This window comes from Anthonomus grandis, chromosome 6, assembly GCF_022605725.1.
Source record: "Anthonomus grandis grandis chromosome 6, icAntGran1.3, whole genome shotgun sequence".
Taxonomy (NCBI): domain Eukaryota; kingdom Metazoa; phylum Arthropoda; class Insecta; order Coleoptera; family Curculionidae; genus Anthonomus; species Anthonomus grandis.
Genome location: NC_065551.1, coordinates 26,844,357 through 26,869,838, shown reverse-complemented (window position 1 = coordinate 26,869,838; position 25,482 = coordinate 26,844,357). Strand labels below are relative to the sequence as shown.

The 25,482-nt window shown below is 32.5% G+C and overlaps 2 protein-coding genes across 5 annotated transcripts in view; one reads left to right on the top strand and one right to left on the bottom strand.

The window, feature by feature from the left end:
• The window catches only part of LOC126737314 (rap1 GTPase-activating protein 1), a 349,016-nt gene that overhangs the window by 1,532 nt on the left and 322,002 nt on the right, over positions 1-25,482 (top strand). The gene's annotated exons all lie outside the window — the stretch shown is intronic.
• On the bottom strand, positions 185-24,943 carry LOC126737313 (mediator of RNA polymerase II transcription subunit 1). Of its 4 annotated transcripts, XM_050442169.1 has the most exons (16): positions 24,771-24,943; positions 24,406-24,545; positions 24,215-24,348; positions 21,474-22,049; positions 20,955-21,189; positions 20,723-20,903; positions 19,385-19,611; positions 18,899-19,144; positions 16,269-16,374; positions 16,020-16,209; positions 14,118-14,335; positions 13,511-14,069; positions 11,527-11,977; positions 7,034-7,889; positions 6,063-6,123; positions 3,546-3,689 (listed from the first exon to the last, which is right to left on the bottom strand). In XM_050442169.1, exons 1-15 carry the CDS (start codon positions 24,787-24,789, stop codon positions 6,110-6,112), a joined length of 4,152 nt encoding a protein of 1,383 aa, XP_050298126.1. In that variant the 5' UTR covers positions 24,790-24,943; the 3' UTR covers positions 3,546-3,689; positions 6,063-6,109. The 4 variants fall into 4 exon arrangements, with proteins under 4 accessions (XP_050298123.1, XP_050298124.1, XP_050298125.1 ...); XM_050442166.1 differs by lacking the exon at positions 6,063-6,123 and having other exon boundaries at positions 185-3,689; XM_050442167.1 differs by lacking the exon at positions 6,063-6,123 and having other exon boundaries at positions 185-3,689; positions 13,511-14,051.

Genomic DNA, 25,482 nt, shown 5'->3' with positions numbered 1-25,482 from the left:
GTAACAACTGTACGAGCAATTTAATATTTATCAATAAAAAGTTTTTTTAAAACTAAACAACTGTAATATACTTCGAACGTAAATGGTTTTTTTTATATTTAAAAACAATAATGTGTGAGGGAAAATGCCAACCATTTAGCCGTATATTTATATTTAACAGGATCTCATAAAATAAAACAATGTCTTAAATTAAAACTTTGTTACGTATATTTTTAATCTTTATATACAGTTTAAATTTGTTAACATCTTATATAATAGAAAATCAGATAAAAGACACATTTGCCCACATGATATTTGTACTACAAAAAATATGCTTAGCATATACAAATTGTTGTAAAAAAATTACATAATATAATACAATGTTCATGTGTTAGTAAATATTTTTTACACACTATGTTGGGTTAGACCTATGCATAATTTATACAAAAGTGTATTTTTTTTGTAAGGTAACAATTGACTGAGAATGATAACTTAATTAGCCCAGTGTTGATCAAATTTCAGAAACCCATTTATGCCAATTAGGAAAAGTATTTCAATATTGTCTAAAGTGGTATTATGGACGTTTCATCTTTCGTTGATCATCATTAATTTTATTTTTTTAAGGAAAGTTAGACGTGTAAAGCATTATTGAAAACGTTATTAAAATTACAATTATAACCATAACCAAAAATACAAATTAATGATTGAAAATGAAAATGTCGAGTAGCACAATGAAAAGAATTGCAAACTGAAAATATTGATTTAGCCTTACACTTCGCTCATGGCATAATAAGAACTGAAATTAACTACATTTGGTTATTATTTAAAAATATTAGCAGAGGTAGAGGTCAAACTTGAGGTTTAATTATTAAAACAAATAATTTTGGCGATATTCCTAACATTGTTGGTATGCTTGCTTGATATCTAAAAGTATTTAATTTTTGGCGAGGGAGTTGTGAATTTGCTTTGCTGGAATAAATAAAGGTTGCCTACCAATCATTTCCAGGTTTTACCATAATTAACTAGCCTAGAGTTTTGTAAATATAAGAAAAATATATATGCCCATCAGAAAAATTATATTAATTTTCATTCTGAATTTTTAATAAACTGCTCAACAATCGAACTGGATATTTTATAAATTACCGAAATTTGCCTAAAAAATTAAATTCATCAAGTTGCGTTTTATGCTATGAGTAAATCCTGTTGATAGCAAATATTTTTTTCCTTTTTGCCATACATTCTTATCTCTTTTAAAGAATTCGGTTTCAAAATCCTAACAATTTAGTCACATAAAAGCGCTTGTAGAGACTTTATTATTCTCATTGTTACCAATAAATCTCTTTACTTTCTTAAAAATAATGGTTCTACGACGGTTAGAAACAGTGCAACTCGAGCAATTAGTACGTTGGCTACAGGAGGGCCTAACTCAAGAAGTTGCTAACCGGCTGAATGTGTCCCAAAGTGTCGTGAGTCGTGCATAAAATCGATATGTAGAGACTGGGTCTGCAGCTTACAGGCATGGTGGAGGCCGAGAACGTGCTACAACTCATGCTCAAGACCGCTATATAACAGTAACCGCAAGAAGAAACCGAACATTTACGGCTTCGAGAATTAACAACTACTTAAGGCATGCTACTGGGAGGGTAATTTCTAATCAAACTGCTAGAAGAAGATTGCATGCGTCCAATTTAAGAGCCAGACGACGTGCCACACATCCACGGTTGACGGGGGAACATCGTGCATTCAGAAATCGGTGGGCAATAGAACACAGTAACTGGAATTTTCAAAACTGGAGGTCTTGTATGTTTACGGATGAGTCCAGATTTCAGCTACATATGTGTGATGGTCGAATTTTGGTGTGGAGGGAAAGGGGACAGCGATACCATGAAAATTTGATAGCGCCCACTACCCTTTTTGGTGGCGGTTCAGTTTGCGTTTGGGGAGGCATATGTTTCGATGGCCGCACCGATTTAGTGGTGTTAAGAAATGAAACAATGAACACTATACTATATAGAGACATTATTATAGAGAACATAATTGTACCATTTTTTGGTGCAATAGGCGAAGACTTCGTTTTAATCAATGTCAATGATCGCATTGAATTTCATGGCATTACCAGAATGGACTGGCCACCACATTCACCCGACATGAATTGCATTGAACATGTATGGGCCGAAATGTCACGAAGATTAAACCAGCTCGAACAGCCACCTCTAACCTTAGAACAACTAGCCAATCAATTACCGGAAATATGGCAAACATTCCTCAACACTACATTAACAACTTAATAAGAACTATGCCAAACAGGATGACAGCACTAAGACGAGCCAGGGATGGACCTACGAGGTATTAATTTTCACGATAGGACTTTGGGGCACGCTTTACAGGGTGTAATTTTATTTTAATTTTTCCTGTTGTGTGTTTAAAAAATTACTCCTAAAAATTTAAATTTTTTAGGAGATATCTGTTTATTTAATTTTTTTTGGGGCTATTGTGAGTGAACTTATAGAGATTTATTTATTACATTTAATTTTGTTTTATTGTAAATCATTGGCAAACTAAAATTGCAGATTTTTATAATATCCACTTCGATTGTTAAGCAGTGTATTTGTGGACTGGCTAATTCTGAGAGATAGACTTACTTGTAGCATCCTGCCGATTACAAAATAAATTGTCGAAACATCAATGTAAACACAAAAATAAACTTTTTTTGGGATATTTTGTACTGTGTAATGTCCAGTATATTAAAAAAACTATATCTGCAAAATCTAGCGTTGCTTCCTTTCAGGTAAGGTACCACTACCTTAGGATTTCTATAAAATCAGTGTATACAAACCACGACATAGTGGCAAAAAATGGCAGTTAATTCAGAATTTTGTCCTACTTATTTACACATTCTCCTACTGTTTATTACAAACTTATGAGCAAAACAATAATTAGTTAAGAAATTCAATGCATGGTGAATTTCAATAGAAAAAAATTATATTGGTCTTAATAGCTTATATTCCTCTGAAGATCATATGTAATTATTTATATTTCGATTAACTTATTCCTTTCAACACTTTGAGTATATTACTTTTAAAAATTGAGTGAACAATAAATGATTCTAAAATAACAATTCTATGTCCATTCTTTTAAAATTTAAATAAAAAATTAGTTAACCGCAAGGGCTGAGGACTACCAAATAGATCAAGAATTTATATTTACAACTTCAGAAAAAAATTCTTAAACAATCTTGAACCTTAAATAACGATAAAATTAAAACGATTAACATTTTTTCTAAATTAATTGTTCCAACAGAATCCATTTAAAGTTCTATCAACCTTTAAAGCCGAATATGTTTAAATCACTCTCCATAATCTAGATATTTCTTCTCCCTTTCTAAATCATCTCTCAATTTCTATAACACGTACATCAGATCTTCTTAGCACCTTAAAAACACTGTTACTTTCCCAACGTGACTAATCCCTCGTCCAACAGATCTTCATCCCCTATACAGCTGGAACTTCTACTCGATGCCCTAGAATTGACTATGTGAACGCTGACCGAGGGAGAATGGGGAAAAGTGGGTGTTTTACTAAAATCTAATGCCTCCGTGTCAATCGTGGTGGTGGGAGCGTATTTCGAGGTTAGAGTTAGGCCGTGTAGCGTGTCGTTATTCGACGAGTAGGGGTTTAGAGGGTCCGAAGATAGAAATAGATCATCGCTCCCTAAAAGTAGAAAGATATAATAATATAGATGATATGTAATTAAATATCTAGTTCTAGACGTTATTAGTTTATCGTGGGTGAGCTTTGTAAAGAACAACTAAAAATTTCACTAATAGTTTTAGATATTTGCCTGCTTTTTGCTCAATTTTCGGTATGGTTACTACAATTGATTAAAAGAGGAATGGTCTATTGTACAGTAATAAATATATAGCGAGGATAATAAGAATGTATGATATTTCAAGAACATTTAATTTGTACAGGGTGTTTCAGAACTATGGGATCAAACTTCTGGGGGTTGTTCAGTGCAACAGAAGAATCCATTTGAGTATAGGAACCCGAGTCCGGAAATGCGTCACTATGCCACTACGGCCCTAAGACGCCTTAAAATTTATAAAAAACATTAATTACTTAAATAGGATCTGCTGCATTTATTTTTACCTTTTGTACATGATACCATAACAACAATTGTTTAAAATCAACGCTTATCAATGTCAATTCTCAATGTCATGTTTAAAAATTATATAGCTTACAATTTTTAAACATTTATTGCTAATGCAAAACTTTACCAATCAAGAATTGGCGGATATGCATTTGGCATATGGAGCAACAAACTGCAATGCACGAGCAGCAACGCGGTTCTATCATGAACGTTATCCCGAACGACAGCATCCTGGATACAAAAAGTTTATTGCGGTTCATCGGCGGCTCACTGAGACAGGCATGTTTAAGACCAAGATGCATGATACTGGTGTTGCTCGAACCGTAAGAACGGTCGAATTTGAAGAAGAGGTGCTTCAGCGAGTTGCCGATGAACCATCAAATAGCACCCGTGACGTCGCTAAGAATATGAATACGAGTAACGCTTCTTTCTGGCGGGTACTACACGAGCAACAACTCCATCCTTACCACTTCCAGAAAGTTCAATTTTATCGATGGCTTCTGGATCACATCATTGCACAACCAAATTTTTTACGATATGTTTTGTGGACCGATGAAGCCTCTTTCACAAGAGACGGTATTTTTAATAGTAGGAATAGCCATGTTTGGGACGAAGAAAATCCTTATGCAATTTTTCCAAGAAAACATCAGAATCATTGGTCTGTCAACGTATGGGCAGGCATTGTTGATGATTATTTAATTGGGCCATACCTTCTACCGGAACGGTAAACAGGACCTATTTATCTGCGTTTCTTAGAGGAAGTTCTCCTAGAACTCCTTGAAAATGTTTCACTAAACGTTAGACAGCAAATGTGGTTTCCGTATGATGGTGCGCCGGCTCACTTTGCTGTACAAGTACGCGAGTATTTGGCTTAGCGGTTTGGGCATCGTTGGATTGCCAGAGGTGGAGCAGTTTCTTGACCTCCTAGGTCACCCGATTTAACGTCGCTCGATTTTTTTTTGTGGGGACATGTAAAGTCTTTAGTCTACGAAACTCCAGTAGAATCAGAGCTAGACTTAATTGGACGAATAACAGCAGCATTTGAAATCATTCAAAACGAGGATCAAATTTTTAGTGTAGTCCGCCGAAATCATGTGCGGCGTTTAAATCGGTATTGAGGTTGGAGGAAGACATGTTGAACAATTGTTGTGATGGTATCATATACAAAAGGTAAAAATAAATGCATCAGATCCTATTTAGGTAATTAATATTTTTTCTAAAATTAAACGCGTCTTAGGGCCGTAGTGGCGTAGTGACACATTTCGGGACATGGGTTCCTATACTCAAATGGATTCTACTGTTGCACTGAACAACCCCTAGAAGTTTGATCCCATAGTTCTGAAACACCCTGTATATTTTTGATTTGTTTTAATAGCATATTGTTAACCACAAAAATAAGCAACAAATTGCTCTGACTTGCTCTTCGTGTTTCTTAAAAGGTAATAAGAACCCAATGGAAGGTCTTTAGTCTATATCACTTAAATACCTAATTGCCTAATTTTTCTTTAAAATTTATAAGTTTCCGCGTAAAACGGCAAATAAAAAAACCTGAGATTATATAGCAAAACTCAGGCAAATGTAGGGCAAAAAACGAGATCATTTACGAACAAAAAATTATTTGAAAAGTATTTTAAGTAAGATTTTTAGTTTTTCTTTTACAAATTGACTTGGATGTTGAATAGTTAAATACGGTATTCGATAATTAGTACTAGTCTACGTAACAAATGTCAAATTTCTAGCTTTGTTAAGAAAATAAAAATCGACTTAACTAAACTAATATTCAAAAGAAGGTTTGCAATGCTCTAAACTACCATAAAAACCTTGTGTTATGCAAGCAAATCGTTAGTTTAACCGAATTTTTTGACAATTTCAAGAAGAATTCAAAACCATATTAGTATTTTATTAGTTAGTATGTGGTTTACTGTGCTACTTACACTAATTACATATCACATAAAAAAATCGCTTTGCATTGGCAACAATATCAATTTGAAGTCCCTGGAAAAGTAAAATTACAAAAGAAAAATAAATAAAAAAAACTAAAAAATAGAATTAACATATAAACAAATTAAAGAACATAAACATAAATAAAGAATCTTTTTATTGCAATAATAAATGAACTAGTAGAATATAGAATGGAGTAGGTATGACGTAAATAATAATTAAAAAAACAAAAAGAAATTATGTAATAGACAGGTTCAGGCTAAAGTTGTGCAGTGGAGAAAAAGTGTGCATATTTAACCCAAATCAAAGATTCGAAATATATAATATATACATTGCTACAATAGAATAAAACCAAAAGGTCCTCTTTAAAAAGCCAAGAAATGCTTATTAAATTGTAAAATAAATCTTTTATAGAATACTTTCTCATATTGATCTAATTTTGTTTAAAATTTTAAGTCGAATGGAATGCAACTAAATAGCTCCTAATTCCTTAATAAGAGCTATATTTTATAAAATATTTAATAAACTTTTATTTTCTATTATTTATTTATCATAGCAAGTAATAATATGGACAGTAATGAATTTTTATAGACTGAAAACGAGCAGGTATCCAGTATTCTGTGATAAAATATTTTGCCATGTTCACCTAATTTGTTTAAAATTATATCACATAATACTGGAGTTCATTTTCGGTCTTTAAAAAATTATTCCTATCGTAAGTATCTATAACTGTGATACCTTGCGTGCTATGTTTGTTTTTTAAAAAAAATCCCAAAAGGTTTATGTTATTATGTATTACATCGCATATATATCCAGAGTTAGCAATTAATATTAAAAAAAAGATCCCTTTAAAGCTATACATTTTGACTATTATAGAAGTGATAATCTTGTCAAATTCAGCACAAAAATTTCATAACAATATATGTTTTAAACGATTATAAATATCAACTAAATTTGTACTTACCAGATAAGTTTTGCGGTCCATCTTTCTTCTTGTCATCCAAATCGTCCTTTCCAGACAACATGCTCATGTTGTTCCGAATTTTTTGGTCGAGAGGATTCATCGCCGGTATACTTAACGGGTACTTAATATCATTCTTAACCATCATATCAAAAATCTTCGTGTCAACTGTACTCCTATTTACATTATTCGTCTCATTTTTTTTCTTGTCCGACAACTTCGGAATTTGGAAGTTCTTATCCAAAGTTTTCATCATTCCTTCCATCATCAGAGCGGAAGTGTACGGATCGACTTTCGATTGCAGTTTGTATACACTATCAGAGTCGTTTTGAGTCGGACTACCTTTCCCCCGGTCTTTAAGTGACGAAAATATTGACTTATCAGATGAGCTCTTGCTCGGCTTCAAACGGTCTTTGCTTTTGCTACTTAAGTCGGTCGCACTGCTGCTTGAACTAGTTTTAGGCGACGTGGTAGGTTTCGAAATCGATTTGGGAAGACTACTTAGCATCTTAGAACTACTTGAACTGCTTGGTTGTTTGCTAGTGGGTTTAAGACTTCCGGAAGCATTGTAAGTAGTTGAGGAGGAGTTGGGTATACTAGAGGAACTGCTGCTTTTTTGTATTTGCTGTTGAGGTTTTTTCGAAGCCGGACCACTGTTCACTCCAGGTTTTAATCCCGTGTGGACCTTTGGAGAGCCCGTTAGGCTCGTGGATGGCGTTTTAGATAAACTTTGAACATTCGAACTGCCGGTGCTACTCGATGATTTGCTTTCTTTCGTGCGAGGTTTGTTGATGGTGAGTTTTAAGCCGTCCGAGCTGGTCTTAACCATATATTCCGAGTTTTTAATGTCGCCCACTGCCTTTAAAATGAATAAAAAGTATTTGTTCAGTACATCTGCTATTGCAGCTGTAAAGCAATAATCACGTAGGAAAAGTCATGGGCTGTTATAGGATAATCTTTATTCCAACTAATATACGCACACTTAGACACAATAGTAGTTTTGGTCATACAGTGAATGGCAAAAATATGGAACAAATTCAATAAAAAATAAATGAGAGTGTGTTCAAAAAAATGTTGGCACTCGTCTATTAAAATATTTTTCGTTGCGCATTTTTCCAACAAAAATTTTGTATACAGGGTCTCATGTAGCCGCGGTCAACACCAACTTTCTTATTTTAAATGGAACATTCTGTATGTGATTACATTTTTGAATTCTACACAGATTTATAAACATTTTGACGTATCAGATGCCATACTTTTATTGAACTCTTTCTAAGATTGAATATTTTGTATGTTTTCATAAAAAAGGAATTAAAAAGTAAGAATACAAAAGTGAAACAGGAGCGGCTCGTCAGGTGAAGTAGGTGAAGATGAGCTTCACCAAAAAATATAAATAAAATATGAAAATAAAAACAACATATATTATATGAGTATTCTCTTTTGATCTAAGACAATCAAAAAGTACCAAAATAACTAGTTTTTATTAAATAATATATCAGTTTATCCAATAAACAATAAATTCTATTAATCAGTTCCGCGCCGCAACCCGCAAAACCCCAATATACTAATTTATGTCCAAGTGAAGATCCCGTGTTATATCAACACCCACTCAAAGACAAGGCCTTAGTGCTTGGCGCGTGACGTCATCGATGTGGGCCACCGATTTTTAAAAACCAAGGGATTTCATATGCTAATATCTCAAAATTTGACTTATTTTAAAAAATGCTAGGAATAGAATAGAGTTCAGGAAACATTCAAAGGTATGTTTTAGTTCTGGTTGAATGTCAGGTTAAATATTATGGTGTAATATTAAATGCAGACTCCCAATTCCCCTACATCTGCGCCAAAATTCAGCATACGTATTTAGGAATTTTTTTATTTTTTTTATACCATTAAGTAGTAAAAAATGTTATTATATACACATAAATACATATATTGACTTTAAAAGCTTAAAAAGTTTAAGTATACTCCAGTTCATGTAATTTTTAAATGCAGAAAAAGAAGCACATTTTTTCTTCGAGCTGTCAAAATCAGGAAAATAAAATTTTTGGTCTGGTTTAGAGTTAAGCCAATTAGTAAATACACATTTAAGTAAGTGAACTGTGTCAAGTAGGTAAAATAATGGTCTCTGATTATCTATGGGATGAGTATAAACAATGCTATGTTGGTCTGCAGTTGAAAAATGACTAATGGCATTATTATCACACTATTAAAAAACTATGTACCCAATCTCCTCTAAATTTTCAATAATTGTCTTAATAAAATTATAAAGTATGTCTGATGTAATTTTGGAGATGTGAATCATGTGAACATTTGGCTATGTGAACTACTTCCTTAAAGCTGGGACACACACTTGTAATTATAAAAGTAAATGCCGTTGAAGCTAGAGACTTATTATTGACTGATGTTCCAGTGATATTACCGCCTTTATAGTCCATGTAAGGGTCAATATGAATTTCATCAAAAAGTAGTGTCACAAATCCCTCATGATCCTTTAGTAAACTAAACACATTTCGGGCATAAGTTAAAAACATTTTTTTTTCATCTATGTGGGGATCGGTCATGTGTTTGTTACAAATACTCATTATAGTTTGAGGATGTGGTAAAATTAGGGATCCATAATCTCTTAAATACTTGTATGCATGAGGACTAATAGTATAGATTATAGAAGTCAAAATTATTGTACTACTTGAATTTCTGTACCTTTCCTTTGCAGTTGTAAGCAAAGCTAATTGTTCACAAATAAAATTTAAAGAATGCACTATTTTGTTGTCTTGTAATGTTAAAACACAAACTGGTTCGCTATATAAAAAAGTTTCAAAAGTTTCAGTCATGGTTTTAGTAATTCTATTGTAAACATTTTACCTGTGTTGGAATCTTGAACTTAATATGTATAATAAAACGTATAATAAAATACTCTTTATTATACTACCTTCAGGAAAATGAGCTTCACATACTGTCGTGTTGTTTGTGGGCTCAAAGTCATCTCTGTGTATGGCTTTTACCCATTTTCCCCTTAGATTTAGGTATATCCTTAGGAAAACCGAAGACATGCACTTTAGGTCCGTTTTTATAGTTTCCGTTACAACCCGGAACACAACACATTTGAGGCATATTTACACTCTGGTATAAACTACAAGCCGAACTAGGAGAAAAACATTAAATTAAATACGAACTGAAGTATTAAAGTCTGATATAAACAAATAAAACCGCGGCGCGCCGGAGACCCGGTTTTTCCGAGGATTTTTCTAGTCCGAAAGTACGATTTTGCGATTTAAAAGTACGCGAAGAGTTTACATAAATATAAACGTTTACATAAATATACACGTTTCGCGGAAATAAACAGTTCCGATTTTAGAAAAAAACACAAAAATGAGCTAATGTTTACTGCGTATCTCGTCAGAAATACCGGCAACCACAGAACATAAATATAAACAACCTAACCTCTCGTTTCATCAGGTGGCACAACTAGTAGATGCGCCGCTGTCAGATTTGTATAGAAAGAACTCCTATTGGCAAGTAACAAGGTATTAGATAAATGATAAAATTTGAAAAAATGGAAGTTTAAATTATGAAAAGAGAAATGAGGATGCACTCTTTTTTTTAACTAAATTGTAAAGTAAGAGCAGTTAAAGATATAGATTTAATTATTTTAAGATAGTAATCATTCATAACATCCTAATGTTCACGGCAATCTGCAAAGTCTGGCAGCGTTGCAGGCAGCCTTCCGCAACGAACAACGGCTAAAAACATTTACAAGAAATACTATTCACAAGACAGACTTTCCAGTTTGGCTATTATTTCACTACATAAAGAACTATTAAAAGAACTTATGCAAATGCAACATCCGTTTTACGAGGATATTATTAACCGATTCGCTTCCTTAAAGTACCGAAGGATCGACTTGATTTATAAAAACTAGGTAAGTCAGCTTTAACTTTAATACTGTTTTCTGGGCCATGCAGATCTTCACCTACTTTTTTTCCCACGAGCCGCCACTGAAGTGAAATTCGTTTTTTTTTCTATTTTTAGTAGAATAAGTTTTAAAGGCTTTTAAATTCATAAAAAACAGCAATTTTTAAAACCGCGCATCTTAGAAAGAGTTGAATAAAAGTATGGCATGTGAAACATCAAAATGTTTATAATTTTGTGTAGAATCCAAAAATGTAATCACATACAGGATGTTTCATTTAGAATTAGAAAGTTGCTATTGACCACGTCTACATGAGTGTGCGAGCTATTTTTAGCGCTATCTATTTTTATTGAATTTGTTCCATATTTTTGCCGTTCACTCCATATGCTCATTAGAACAAACCAGTATAAGAGCGGCGGTACGACTAAGTTTAGTATAGTTGGATTAAAGAATGTCCTCCAACAGATCATGAATTTTTCTACCTTAAAAAAACACCAGAACCCGACTACTTCTTTTTAGATTTAACGGTATTAAGGATAAATTTTCGATTACTCATTAACAAATGTCTAACACAAATATTTACCTTTGTCCCACTTTTACCATCTTTACTCATAGATTTGCTACTCGACTTTGAACTTAAGTCAGTGGGAACGTCAGTTTGTTGAGCGTTCACTTTAATATTCAACTTGTCCACTATTGCCGACAGTGACCCCTTGCGATTCCTCAACAAGTTTGCGTTACTCTTAGACTCGCCACTGGGCGACGGCAGGGATTCCTGCGTAAAACCCTCCGTGCTGCCGATGTTTAAATCTAACGGTTTAACTTTGAGCGAAGAACTGGATTTGCTTTTCGTATTGCTAATAATGCCGCGATTCTTATCCTTTTCTCTTGAACTATCTCGGTTTTTGCTCTTCTCCCCCGAGCTGCTCTTACTCGACGGAGAACTTGCCGCGTTTTTTAGAGCCGAAATACTTGGTTTGCCACTACCGCTGGCGCTGGGGTGTTTCGGACTCGATCCGTGATGCTTTGGACTGCTGTAATGTAAGTTTTACAAATTAAACTTTAATAAATTTGTTTGTCATTTATCCTAATTTAAAAAATAATTTTAACGGTAATAAGGTTTAAACAGTTTATATAAAAGATTTTTCAATAATAATGAATAAATAAACTTCACAAATGGTACTAAATTGGAAATCCTACAATGACCTAATAAAAAATGGAATAATATCTAGCGAGTTTTTATCAAATAAGTAGTTTTTAACATCTCTTTTGAAATGTAAGGTAAAGTCAAAATTTTATAGCAGTATTTCTTTCGCATTCGATGACATATTGTTATATTCAATTTTTACAAAAATAAATATAAGTCTAAAGCCAAACGATACCCAATGACATAGAGAAAAGGATAGCGAGTGCTAATCGCATAGAAAGAAATTTTTCTTTTATCTTTTTACTTGTCTATTTCTATGTCTATCGAGTTAGAGAGTTCCGCTGCTGATTAATTAAAATTAAAATGTCGAAGCTTATCCTCTACGCTCCCTACTCTTAAAAATTATTTTATACCTCATTCCTGCCTATTCTTTCACCACTCGGTCGTTTCTACGTTTAATATGGGCCTAGTTAGTAGAGAAAAAAGGATAAGAACCGCTATTTTGATATATTTTTCTTTTAGTTCTCTTTTTAATATAATTATTTCAAGTTAATAAACTTATTTCCGCATCCAAGGCTTGTGTTGACCGAACCCGTATAAGTTTATTACCTATTTCATGTTAACCTACTAATAAAAAAACCAAACTAGTTATTTTATTATGACAATAGGTTTCTAATTCCAATTAAGCAATTATTTTGAAAAAAAGAATTTATGGTTGACGGACTGACCAACTAACTTGTAATCATATCAAAATCAAAAATACTTTAAAAATTAAAACTAAACCAATTAAAAACAATATGGTGAAAACGACCAGCGCAGCCATTATAAAAAAACCGATAACATAAGCACCCTAATGCATATATTTCACAGACGAGTATATCACGATTACATATCGTAAATAAATTTATGAAATATAAGAGATTATTTATTATTTATGTATTTAACAAAATAAAGAGGAGTTGTCGTGTATCATATGTGTCGAAGCCGCATGCTCAGAGGAAGGTGCAGATACTTAAAGTTAAGTGTTTTAAATTTAATGAAAGTATTACTTTTAACCACCAGGCATACTTAGATATGCTTATACATATTTCACAGGCCCCATTAATACCCCCTTCTAATTGCTCATTAAGCAACATAGTTTTCATACATAACGAAAACCTTTGCTGTTTAAAAGTCTTGACCTCTCTTGGCAAATTATTCCAAAACCTGGTTGCAAACTCAAATGATTTTTGATAATTAGCTGACCTATTATAATTATTATAAAAATGATTAAATAAATCCTTTAAATACACTGGCTGACCTGTTTCGATAATTCTATAAATAAAATTAAACATATGACTCATTCTCCTGTTTTCCATATTTAAAATCAAATTATTATTTAAATATCACTTAGTTAACAAAATATATAGGATAATCTTACCTGATACTATGTTTAGGACTGGAAGGCACGTGGGCAGGCGAGTTTTTTGGACTGGGACTGCTATGATGCGAGGAACTCGACGAACTTTTCGGTTTCACCAAACTGGGACTCAACTTGCCAGAAAGCGACATCGAAGGCCGATTCGACGTCGGCGAAGGACTAAACTTCCTCATCATATTTGGCGAAGTCGGAGTGGAAGATAAGGGAGGGCTCTCGGTCGGTTTTATACTAACAGACACCGGTTTCGATAAAGGGTCTTGCTTCATAGGCACTTTATCCGGCGGACCCATCGGACTCTCGTCTCTTTTCCGTTTTCTCTTTTTTTCCTTGTCTTCTTTGCTACTCCTGCTACTTTTTCGATCCCTTTTATCTTCGGGCGGTTTGGGACTTGGAGTTATCGGTGTGATAGTGATTGAAGTGGACATCATTGTTGGAGCCGGTTGCGTTAATGGAATAATTTCGATGCCCGTGCGCTTTTCAGCGGGAGAATATGAAGGAAGAGGAGGTGTTGTGATTGGAGTTATGCTAACATTCGGTGGAACTGAAACGTTAAAGTTAACTTTATTTAAAAGGGTGTAAAAGTCAATTATTAGCAGCCAATTATTACCCATATTTTTTTCACTTAAATCTGATATTATACTGGAACAACTACTGGGCGAGGGTTCTGGTATCGATTTTCTTAAAGGTTCTCGTTGTACCGTAGAGAGAATCTCTTCCATATCAACGGTTTCTGGCTGATCCAAAGGGAATTCCTCAGGAGTTTTGCCTATGTTTGCCAAATAATCTGAAGAGTCAACGTTGGATAGTTCTAAATCGGACTGAGACCTGATAATTTTCAATGTTATTTTTTATTATTACCAATTTGTAGGTAGAATATAAGTATTTAGTGACAAGAGTCTCTGCACAAACCTTTACTGACATCAGTAATGAATCTATAAAAAGCTGTAAGTCTAGCATGTATGCAACCCAGCTTTAGGATTTTAATTGTAGCGAAGGTTTTATTATGTGTAAGAATTTCAGGCCTTTAACGTTCTAAATATTTTCAGGGACCTTGTTTTTAATATTTTAGGTTTAAACGGCCAACAGTTGCACCAACAAATAATTTGTTAGTCGATAATTTTTGAAAATAATGAAATAAGTTATTATTATCTTATGCCCTTCGTATATTTACTACGCTTTCATGAAGGATTCAATTTGATTTGAGCCCTAAAGGTCGAAATGGTTTTTTTGGCATCATATCAGATTGAATTGCTATGAAAGCACTTGTCGAACTGAACTCCTGAGAATGAACATCTTTATGTTCGAAAGGGCATAAGAAGACTTTTCTACTGCCCAAGACTTGTCGCTTTAACTTAGTTCGCAAAATTGGATTACTTTTTTAATATTTATATATTTGTTTATTTTCAAATAATTTTTGATCAAATGCAGGATGAAGTTGATAAATTTGTATTATTATTGTTTTAACAATAGAAAATATACTTTATAGACCGGTGTCAAACAAAAATGTTAAAAAGTCAAATCTTAAAACGATTTCATATTGGTCCTGTTACGAAACAATTCAAAACAGAAAATAAAAACTTTAGGAAAACACAGCAGTCATCTTATCCTAAAATCAGCTTTATTTTATTGATATGTGTATTTTTCGTGAAGGTATATTATACGTATTATTTAAAAAAAAAATCTATACCATTTATTTGCATTTGATTCAAAATCATTTCCAAGTTTCTCAAATTAGTATTATATTTTCAATAAAATAATCTGAAATAGATTTTCATTTCAATCTATAATATTAATTTAAAACCATTTCCTAAATTGATGTCTTAAGTTAAACATCTTCACTAATAAATATATTTCAAACATACATAAAGTTCATATAAACTAAAGATACTGGTTTCCGGATATTTCATTTCAAATAATAAATAAATTAAACGACGATTTTCTCAGTATTCTAAAACAAGAAAACTGTTATTCTTAATATATTTCTGTTAATGCCCTACCAAAATTCCCATTGCGGTAACTTACAATAGCGAAGCAGTACTTAGCATTAAATTTATTACTTTCCAATTCATTCACTTGATAAACTTGTAATAAATCTAAATAATTTGCTACAAAAAAAAATTGTGTGATCCAAACCGTTTAGATTATTAATATATATGATAATTATCTCGTGAAACCTGCAAAAAATGTAAATTTTTCGTTCTTTTGTTAACATAACAAATTTTTCAGTGAAGTTTTCCAAAGTCGCAAAACTTGAAGATAAACGTGTTATTTTGTTTCAAATAAAATGCCTGAAATTTTCAGATATTTTTTTAAAGTATTCCTTACCAAATTTCAAAAGAAAAAATAGTCGCACAAAATGCACCGTAGGGCATAATATGAACAGAATTAAGCCTTTCATAGTTTTATCACTGATTTTTCACTAAATGGGTTTGTATGTGGACCAGTGCTGTTTTAGCCGATAAAATTTATAATTTTTTACTACTTATTATTTTACGAGTTTGTTACCCACCCTGAGTTAGGAGTAGCAATTTCAGTCTCTTGCGATATTGGGGTGCTTCTAGAGGTCGAGTCACAACTCGACGCATCCATTAGTTCCGAGTCTTCTGCATTTGCTCCCACCTTCCGTTTGCCACTTTTCCATAAATCGTCTGTGGCTTTGCGTTTCTGCCTTTTCCCGGACAAATGTTTGTCCGTCGAATCTGTTTTAAAATACAAATACATTAAAACCTACAAGTTTTTGAAAATAACTTATCTTCACCTGACAGAATGTTTGTTAGTTCGATGTTGGTAAGCACCCTATCGGAAGGTGGGATATTTTGAAAATTTGACGTCATCATTGAGTCATTCCACATGCCTTGTTGTTCCTTTAAAATAGTAAATGATAAGTTAAATAAAAAATCAAGAAATAGGAAACTTATGAATAACAAAACAAAAAATGATAACTTTAACCTAAATTCGAAAATGCGATGAATAAACTCGAAAATTCTTAAGAGTCATTTACAGACTACCTAAAATCTATTTCAATGAAAAACAAAACACTTTAAATCTAACAAACTGTTGACCATAAGTCAATTTGGATTCTGGAAAGACAAGTCCACAACCTTAGTTATTGACCACTTCACTAGTAAAATCTTAAAAGGTTTTGAAAAATCTCTTGATACTCTTGCCTCGTTTCGAGACCTCACAAAGGCATTTTATTGCGTCACACTTACTATCCTCTTAAAGAAACTAAGAATTTTTTAGATGAAGCCATTCAGCGTCTTGACTGTTATCTCTCAGATCGACATCAATATGTCCATTTCAACCAATGCAATTCCAAACACCAGTCTCTGAAATTCTCTAGCCTCAAGGTGAAAAAGTCAATACCATGTTATTTACTTATGACTCAACTTTTTATATGCGCTATCACACCTCAGAAGTCGGTTGAAAGAAGAGTTTTTTTGCGAAGAAATAAATAGTTTTTACCAAATAGTTCATCTTTAAAAATTTTAAAATCGCAAGGTATTAACTAACAACAATAAGATTGTACATCATTCCTTGCTTGAATTTGGAATGGTAGCTAAATTTAGACAATGTTGTCCTCCTGTCTTGGTTATAGAGAGGACTGCTGAAATTCCTTTAAAAATCGTAACATTTTAACGTTACCCTGTGAGTATATGCAGTATATATTGGACGTTAAAAAAAATCAATTTATACAACTCTCGTGAAGATCATCACTCCTACTTCAGAAAAAATAATAATCTTGTACCTGTCCTGACCTGAAATGGCTCAACGTATTTAAAAAACAAATCAAGATATTTTTATATAACTAAATAATAATATAATTAAGTACCTCGGGTCCATATTAATAAAAAAATTACTGCGACAAAATTAAAGAGACTCGTCTTGTATTTAGTTTCACTGAGGTGCAGTTGTTCATATTTCATATAACAAATACCAGTGTAGATAATTAGCATTGCACTCGCGGAAAACACTATTCAGTAGATTTGAAAGAAAAAATTATAGAAGCTTATCAATCGGGTCGCTCGCAAAAATTAATAAAAGAGCAATTTAATGTGATTAACAAATGGTTTCAAGAACAATACAAAATTTTCGGCTCCACGGAAGGGTTGTTAACCTTAAAAGAGGTGCTAGAAAAACTTCAAAACGGACAGGAAAATTAAACGTTTAATTCAAAATAAACCGCGGCTGTCTGCAAACCAAATTTTGGCTCAGCTAGAGGTTTCGGCAGTTTCATATAGGACTAATCAGCGGCTGAAAGTGTTGTTTAGTGACGAGTTTGATAGACTTTCTAAGTTTCATATTTTTCGTGCATCGTCCATTAAATAAAAGACTTGAAAAAGAATCCATAATATGTTTCTGGTACCGTTAGCACGAAGGCGGCAATACAATTATTTGGGGTTGTTTTTCAGGTTATAGAACGAGTCCAATCTACAAAGTTTTGGGTACCATGGATCGATTTAAGTATCGTACTATATTGGAAGATGTAGTGCTGCCTTACGTCGAAAGGGAAATACTGCTATGGTTTACGTTCCAATGCGATAACGACCCCAAACATACTGCCAAACTGGTGAAGGAATGGTTTGTGGAAAATAAAATTCAAGTCTTAAAATGGCCACTACAATTTCCGGACTTAAACCCAATTGAGAAGCTTTGGGAGATAGTTAGATAGAAACAAATACGCACCAAAAATATCAGCAATCATGCTCAATTATTTGAAGAGGTCGAAAATGCCTGGAAATTAATAGATCCGTCGGTAATGTCCAATGTCATTGGATGTGACAAACAGATGTCAAAAAGTTATTGAGAACAAAGGGGACTGGACGAATTATTAATTTAATTTCATTAGTACACGATACAAATATATTTTATGAATAAGTCTTTCTAATTTTGTCGCAAAGAATTTGTTATATTTTTTCTAATAAATCTTGGGAAACAATGTTTTTGAATTTATTTTAATGGCATGTTAAACTATTTATTGACATAAATCTTTTAGCTCAATGATAAGAATTCAATACATTTCTGTATTGCATCATAACTAGTCCAGTCTCTCTAATTTTGTTCGATACTTTATAAGATTGTTTTTCTCCTCACTAAAAATGCAGTTAGATTATTTATTAAATTATATGCTGCGGCAATCATCAAAATCATTACAATGGTTTCCTTTCATTAAATTAAAACCTACCATAAATATCACGAACAGGTTTTTAAAAAAATTACCGAATTACATAAATAATACAATGATTTAAAACATTGAATAATGCTCCGTTAGGGGTAAAACACGTGGGGCTTAATTATAAAAGTTTGAGCCCGTAATTTTGTCTTTACTTTTTGCTTATAGTTTGTTACTACTTACTTCGTGCTATGTTATTTCAATATCTCGCTTACTTGAATCATGGTCTGATGATGCGCCTGTCCCTGCTGGGGTCCGGCGGGCCCGGTTCCCGGTTCCTGCTTGATTTTATCCTGATGAAGCCCCCCGAATTCCGCTAAGCCCGGGCCTGCGCCGGGGCCCTTGCTGTGGCCGCCGGGGTCGACGGAACCGAGGGGCAAACTAAAATTTTCCTGGCCGGGGTAAAGGCTGGGCTGACTCGCTTGACGTTCCCACAGTTTTATTACGGCACGGAGAGTAATCTATAAAAAAGTACCCGTAATTTTTTTAAATATTTCAAATAAAATACAGAATAAATTTAGCAGGGTTAGTTAAATAGATAGTTGGTCTATATGGCTTTCCAAACTGAAACTCGCTCTTTTGTACATTTTGCCTATTTTGTTGATTTTATAGGTATGACCTTTATTATTATTATAAAATTTGTAAGAACTAAATGTATTACTAAAATTAATAATAAAATCATGAAAAAATGTAGTACTTACAGGTATCGAAAAAGTTTTATTAAGCACCTTCGTGGCCACCTCCGAAGCTATATCGGAAACACCAGACGAGGGCGTGCCCGGATTCTGAATCCTACATATTAAGTTTGACAGATCTGACAGATCAAAGTCGGCGGTCGCCATGCATTCTTCCAATGGATGCTCCAGTGATATGGAGATCTGAGTCGAGGATAAGGCGCTCACCTCGAACATCGTCATGTTTTCAAAAGCTAAATAAGTAATAAAGTTTTTAAACGGCACAAAAATCTAGGGCCTTATATTATGTATTTTAAAGCTAATATATAGTTTTCAAACATACAGGGCCGGATCTAGGCAGGCTTTTTAACAGACTTTCGGAAATCCCCGTACTTTTAATAATTCGAAATCCTTTGCATATTTTAATTTTCTTAATAGCAAAACTTAAATTGCTTTTTTAAATCCTGAACTCAATTCCCATAATCAGAAATAGAAAAATTAGGTTAAAATTTAGTTTAAACAAGAATACTAAAGTCTAATAATTTGCAGGATTTTTGAATATTTTAGACCGAGTTAATGTAACATGAAAATAATAAATTATTAAAAAATCCTAAGCTATACATACCAAAATTGGCTAGATAATTGTCTAAATAGAGCAAAATGTAACACATATTTGAAAGCAACCAGAAAATTCTGAGATAGTAGTGAATACAAGCAAATGACACTTAATCTTAATTCAGAAATGTGGGGACTCAACCCTATAATTGGATTATGTCAAATAAGTAGTTCCAACAAAAAACTAAAAGTTCGTGTTATTCATTCAATTACATAATGAAAAATAGAGAAATCAGAGAGCCCTAAAAATTGCTTCGCAAATTATCCATTGGGTTTTAGTTATGAAAACTCTAATTATGGCGAGATAATTTAGTTCTGGAACGAAATATTATCAAATATATGAGCAACTTTGCAGATGAGAGTATTGCTGTTTACATTCTAAATGTTTCCTACTTAACTTTACAAAGATGTCAACTATCTTAAAATATTTACTTTCCAACAATTGACTTATTACTGCAAATAACTTTACCACTTCTAATTCATATTTGTACAGTATAAGCTTTACAATAATGGATTATCAAAATAATATATATAAAACACAAATTTAAATAAAAAATGTTTTAGTTATAAGCCTTCAGGCAATAAAAAAAATATTTTTACAGGCTTTTTACTTAAAATACTTTAAAAAATTCTTGCTAAAAACTCCAGAATCCTCAATGCTCCAGAGATCCTTGCAAATATTGCATATTATTAAATATAAGTATTAATAAACTAAAAGTAATTCAGTTTAATATTGGGATTATGACTTACTTTGTCTGCTATTTGGCCTCACACAACTTCCAATAATGGTATTAAATAACGCTTGTTCTCTAAGAATTATTAATATGCTTGGTACGTGAGCTGGATGAGTGAAAGGAATGCTTGACACAAATATGCTGTTCATGTTCCGATTTTCCGTCATACAATAGCAGTGAGTCTGATCCGGTAAAGTCTACAATAGAACAATATTAATTCAGATTTATTGAAGAACTCTTTTACTTACCACAAATAACCCTTTATTATTGCTGCAGCTCATTTTACCGTCACTACTGTGATTAACAATAGAGTTAAGCAAAGGCTGTGGCACATTGTTATTGTCTATTTCAGGCCATTGTTGAATCTGCTGAATTTTTCTTACTAACGACAGACACATTGGCATCGGCTTATTGAGTTTTAAAGTGAAACATGCTGGAACTACTGCACTGTTTTGTGCTGTTATTGGAGTATATGTGGGAGAACTAAAATACATTTGGATTGTTCTAATTTTTCTTATTTTTGTGATGTTATCAACTAAATAAAATCATAATAATTATATCTTATGGAATCATTAGAAGTTGCTAATGATCAAAAACCTCTTGAGTTTTATATTATTTTTGTCATTTAAAAAACTTATTTATTATCTACAATATATTTTATATTCCACTGTATGTGTATCCTAAAATATTAGGAATGATGATTGTTATATTTTATGCCTTTAATTGGGTGAAACATAACAAATTAAAATGAAATATTCAAAGCTTACCTTCTACCATTCATACTTCTATTGACAGTAATTAAAGTAGAAGTTTGTAACTTGTGAGCAGCAGAACCTTCCATACAAACAGTCACCCAATAGCCCAAACCTTTACTCACAATACTGTCAATACTTAAAGCATCAATTTCATGCTTATCGACATTAAGTAAATCATAAGGGGACACAAAGTATGTCAGTTTCATTGGATGTCCTCCTCGTCTTTTCTCCAAAATACCAACTGGAGACTTATAAATCACATTAAATGGTTCCTTCATAAAATTTTGAAGTTGAGCCAATGTGCAAAGGTCAGCCTCAAGTGACTCCAGAGCTGTGAAGGCTTTGCACTTGACTTTCTTTTCGGCGTTAAGTTGATAGATGGAGACAAACCCTTCCAGTTGGGTTGTAAAGTCTGTGAAGTCACCTCTTGACAGACAGTTTACCAGTTCTGTACAACTTTGCTGATCTGTTTTTCCTTCATGATGGATCTTAACATCTTTCACAGCTCCTGATGCTTCTAGAATTATTTCTAGGTAGAACATATCGGAGAATATGAAGACCCCTGAAGCTTCCACTACAAATCTAAGCCTAAAAGAAAATAATCATTAAACATCTTAAAAAGTCTGGCTGAATAAATAAACAAAATCTTTGCCTGAAAAGTGTAAGCCAAGCATAGTATAACCTTGATTTTAAGACAGTTTTATTGATACATTCCAGATTATATATACATGGGCCTGGCAGAATATTTAGCTGCTTACTTAAAACATATATTTAATTTAGCTATTAAACATAGACAATTTGCACTCTTTAATAATGAAAGTAAAAATGAAATTAAAAACTTCTTCACACTTTTCAGAGTTGGTGGCCGAAGCTATTTTCAATAAACATAATTGACTTAGTTTATACTGACTGTGAGAAAGCATTTGATCAAGTCAATCGTAAACTACTGCTGATCAACTTTGGAACAGCAGAGCATGCTTACTGTTTGTTGAAGTCCTATATGACAGACAAGTTAGGGCTGACTTTTCAGGAGAACCACAAGGACGTAATTTGGGTCATAATAGTCTGCTTTTTTTGTGCTAGATTGACTCCCTGCCTGATTGCCTCTGCAACTCTGCTGAGCTTCTGTTTGCAGATGATTTTAAACTCTGTATGTGTCAAAACACATAAAGACTTTGTTTGGCTACAGAAAGATTTGGAGAGGTGTGTGACATGGTTTGATAATAGTAAAATGGCATTAAACAAATTTTCAGTTATCTCTTTTACTAGAAACATGAGTCCAATCTTAAACCAGTATTGAAAATTCTGAAGTTGAGTTACTAGGGTTAAAGATCTAGGAGTTTTGTTTCAGTCAAATATAAAATTTAATAGTAATTTTTCAAACATTTGAGAAAACCCTTTAAAGCACTGGGATTTCTCATTAGAAACACTAAGCATTTTAAAATCTTCATTATGACAAGACTCATCATAATACTCAAGACTCAATCATAATGCAATAGTTAGACCCCACCTTGAATATGCTTCTCAAATATGGATGCCTTTGTAATCTGTGAATACAGATCAAACAGAATAGTTCCAAAAAATATAATAACTCATATACATAACTGGTTTCTTATAGAAGTATGCTTGATAGTTTTTCACTTAATGTTCTCCTAGTAAGAAGAAAAACACAGGCTGTGATATTTTTGTATAATATATTAAATAACCTTAATTATAAAGACTGAAACCTAGTCAATTTTATCTGACTATAAACTTTTTTAATGTGGACCTTAATAATAATTTATTTTCATTTAATCAAATGATGGTTGTTGCTAATGAAGTTCTTGGAGAACCAGAACAGATATCCTAATAGGTGGGATTCCTAACTAGGTTAAAACTCCTTTTTACAACTGTTCTTTATTACGTTTTGTATTTGACTTGTTATATTATAAAGTATAATATGTTTTATTGTTGTTCTTAAAGTTAATAATATATTAGTAGTAATTTGTAAATTTTTTAGTGTCTGGTCTACTTACAAGTAATTACCGATTTTATGGTGTTTGTATATAAAAAGTTTTTAGTAAAACTTTGCCAATGTAACAATTTATTCTCTCCTCTCCTACATCCTGAAATGCTTCAATTAGCAAATCAAATTTATTTCTTAAATATTTATAAATTCAGTGATTGCCTTTGACAATCTGACTCCAAAAGTTATTATGTAATAACATTTAGTCCCATTTAGTTTAAGCTCATTTGAGGAATGCCTACTACTTACTAGTTACTACTACTATCTTACCTCTTTTAAATCTTTATCATTCTTAAAATGAGATGTATTCAATTACATAAATTCTCACTTTTGACAGGATGTTACTGCTAGGAGTTATTGATGCTAATTGAGTAATTGTTTGCATAAAACAGCTTTAAATAAAATGTCAAAATGGTCAAGAACTAGTGCATGGTCCAGTTGCACAATGACCCTGCTTGTTATAACATTACTTAACCAAGAAACAAATTTTGTCAAAAGAAATGCATATTTCTTGGTATTTTTCAATATTTAGGAATATGTATTATAGAAATCTTTTAAGAATAACTCATATTATAATTGCAGTACTAATAGTTTATGGTTTTTTTATTAAACTTTATTAAATGAGCTTTTACACTTATAAAGTTACGAATAATTATTAAAAAACATTCATGATTACAGTACTTATTCACACACTCATTTACACTGCTTATGTCTGAATTATTTATTAGAATATGTGATGGTTACATACCCTAGTTGTCTCGTAAAGCTTTCCAATCTTTCGATCAAACTCTCTCGCCCAGTAACTTTAATCACATGTTGTAAAGTATCCAAACATTTTTGATGCTGACTTTTCTCCACACTGTCTAAGGAATATCTCTTTTCCTGTAAGAATATTTATGTTATGGTTAACTGATATAGATAATGTCTAAGGTGGGTTACCAAAAGGGTCATTCGAACATTCTTTGAAATCTCTGGCAAAGTTTTAAACTGTGAGGCTTTAGACCGTAGTTTTTCCATGAGGATTTCTAGCTGCCAGTCTTTAGCCTTATCCTTCGTTAAGGCTGGCATGTTGGGAGGATCTGGAAGAGCCACAGTTAGAAGTTCTTGCTAATTTTTTTTCTGATGTGTTAAAGTAATTATATATATTCTTCTTAGTACCTAAGTACAGATAATTTATCTAACGTTTATTTAAATTCTTTATTCAAAAAAAGCAATATGTCTTGCAGAAATTAGAGCACCAAAATGTCAAAGGACCCAACAAACCACACTAAAACGACATTTTCACCGACAAACAAAGTACTTACTGGTATGTAATTTATTCATCTTACAGGAAATTATCAAGGTTTTATCTAAATGATAACAGGCTCATTTTAATTTGTTTATAAATTTGCATTTATAAATTAAACACTCTAAAACTTCCTAACTGAACCAACCAAACACCAAACAAAACACATCGTTTCTTTTTGACGTTTCACAGCTTTTTAATTTGACATTGGCAATGATGACAGAATTGTCAATGTCACATTGGACATTAGTTTAATGACATGCTAAATTTCCAAACGAAATGAGCACATTGGAGGAACGTTTTTTGATATATATTTCCAATTTATTGCACAACATGCCGCAAAATTAAATACTAACCTAAATGGAATTTATTTTTCAAAAAACTGATATTTTAGGCTAAAAGAGTGGTACCGATATTTATTTTACTAATTTATGCAAAAAGATGAAATAGTCACTGGGTTTTATTTACTCTCATGTTATATCGTCAAATTTTATAGACAACAACCATTTGAGAGTTTGTTAACCACTTTACAAATATTTGTCAAGCAAATCAGCTGGTTTGCTTTGCCAGAAAAAGGCCAGAAACTGGAAATGGTTAGTTTCATTCCACCAGCGATTTTATAACATCTAAAGATTAATATTAAGTTTATGCATCTCGTTAATTTGTTTTCAATGCTATATACTATACATATAACCACATTTTTATTGAAGAATTATATAACAATACCTATA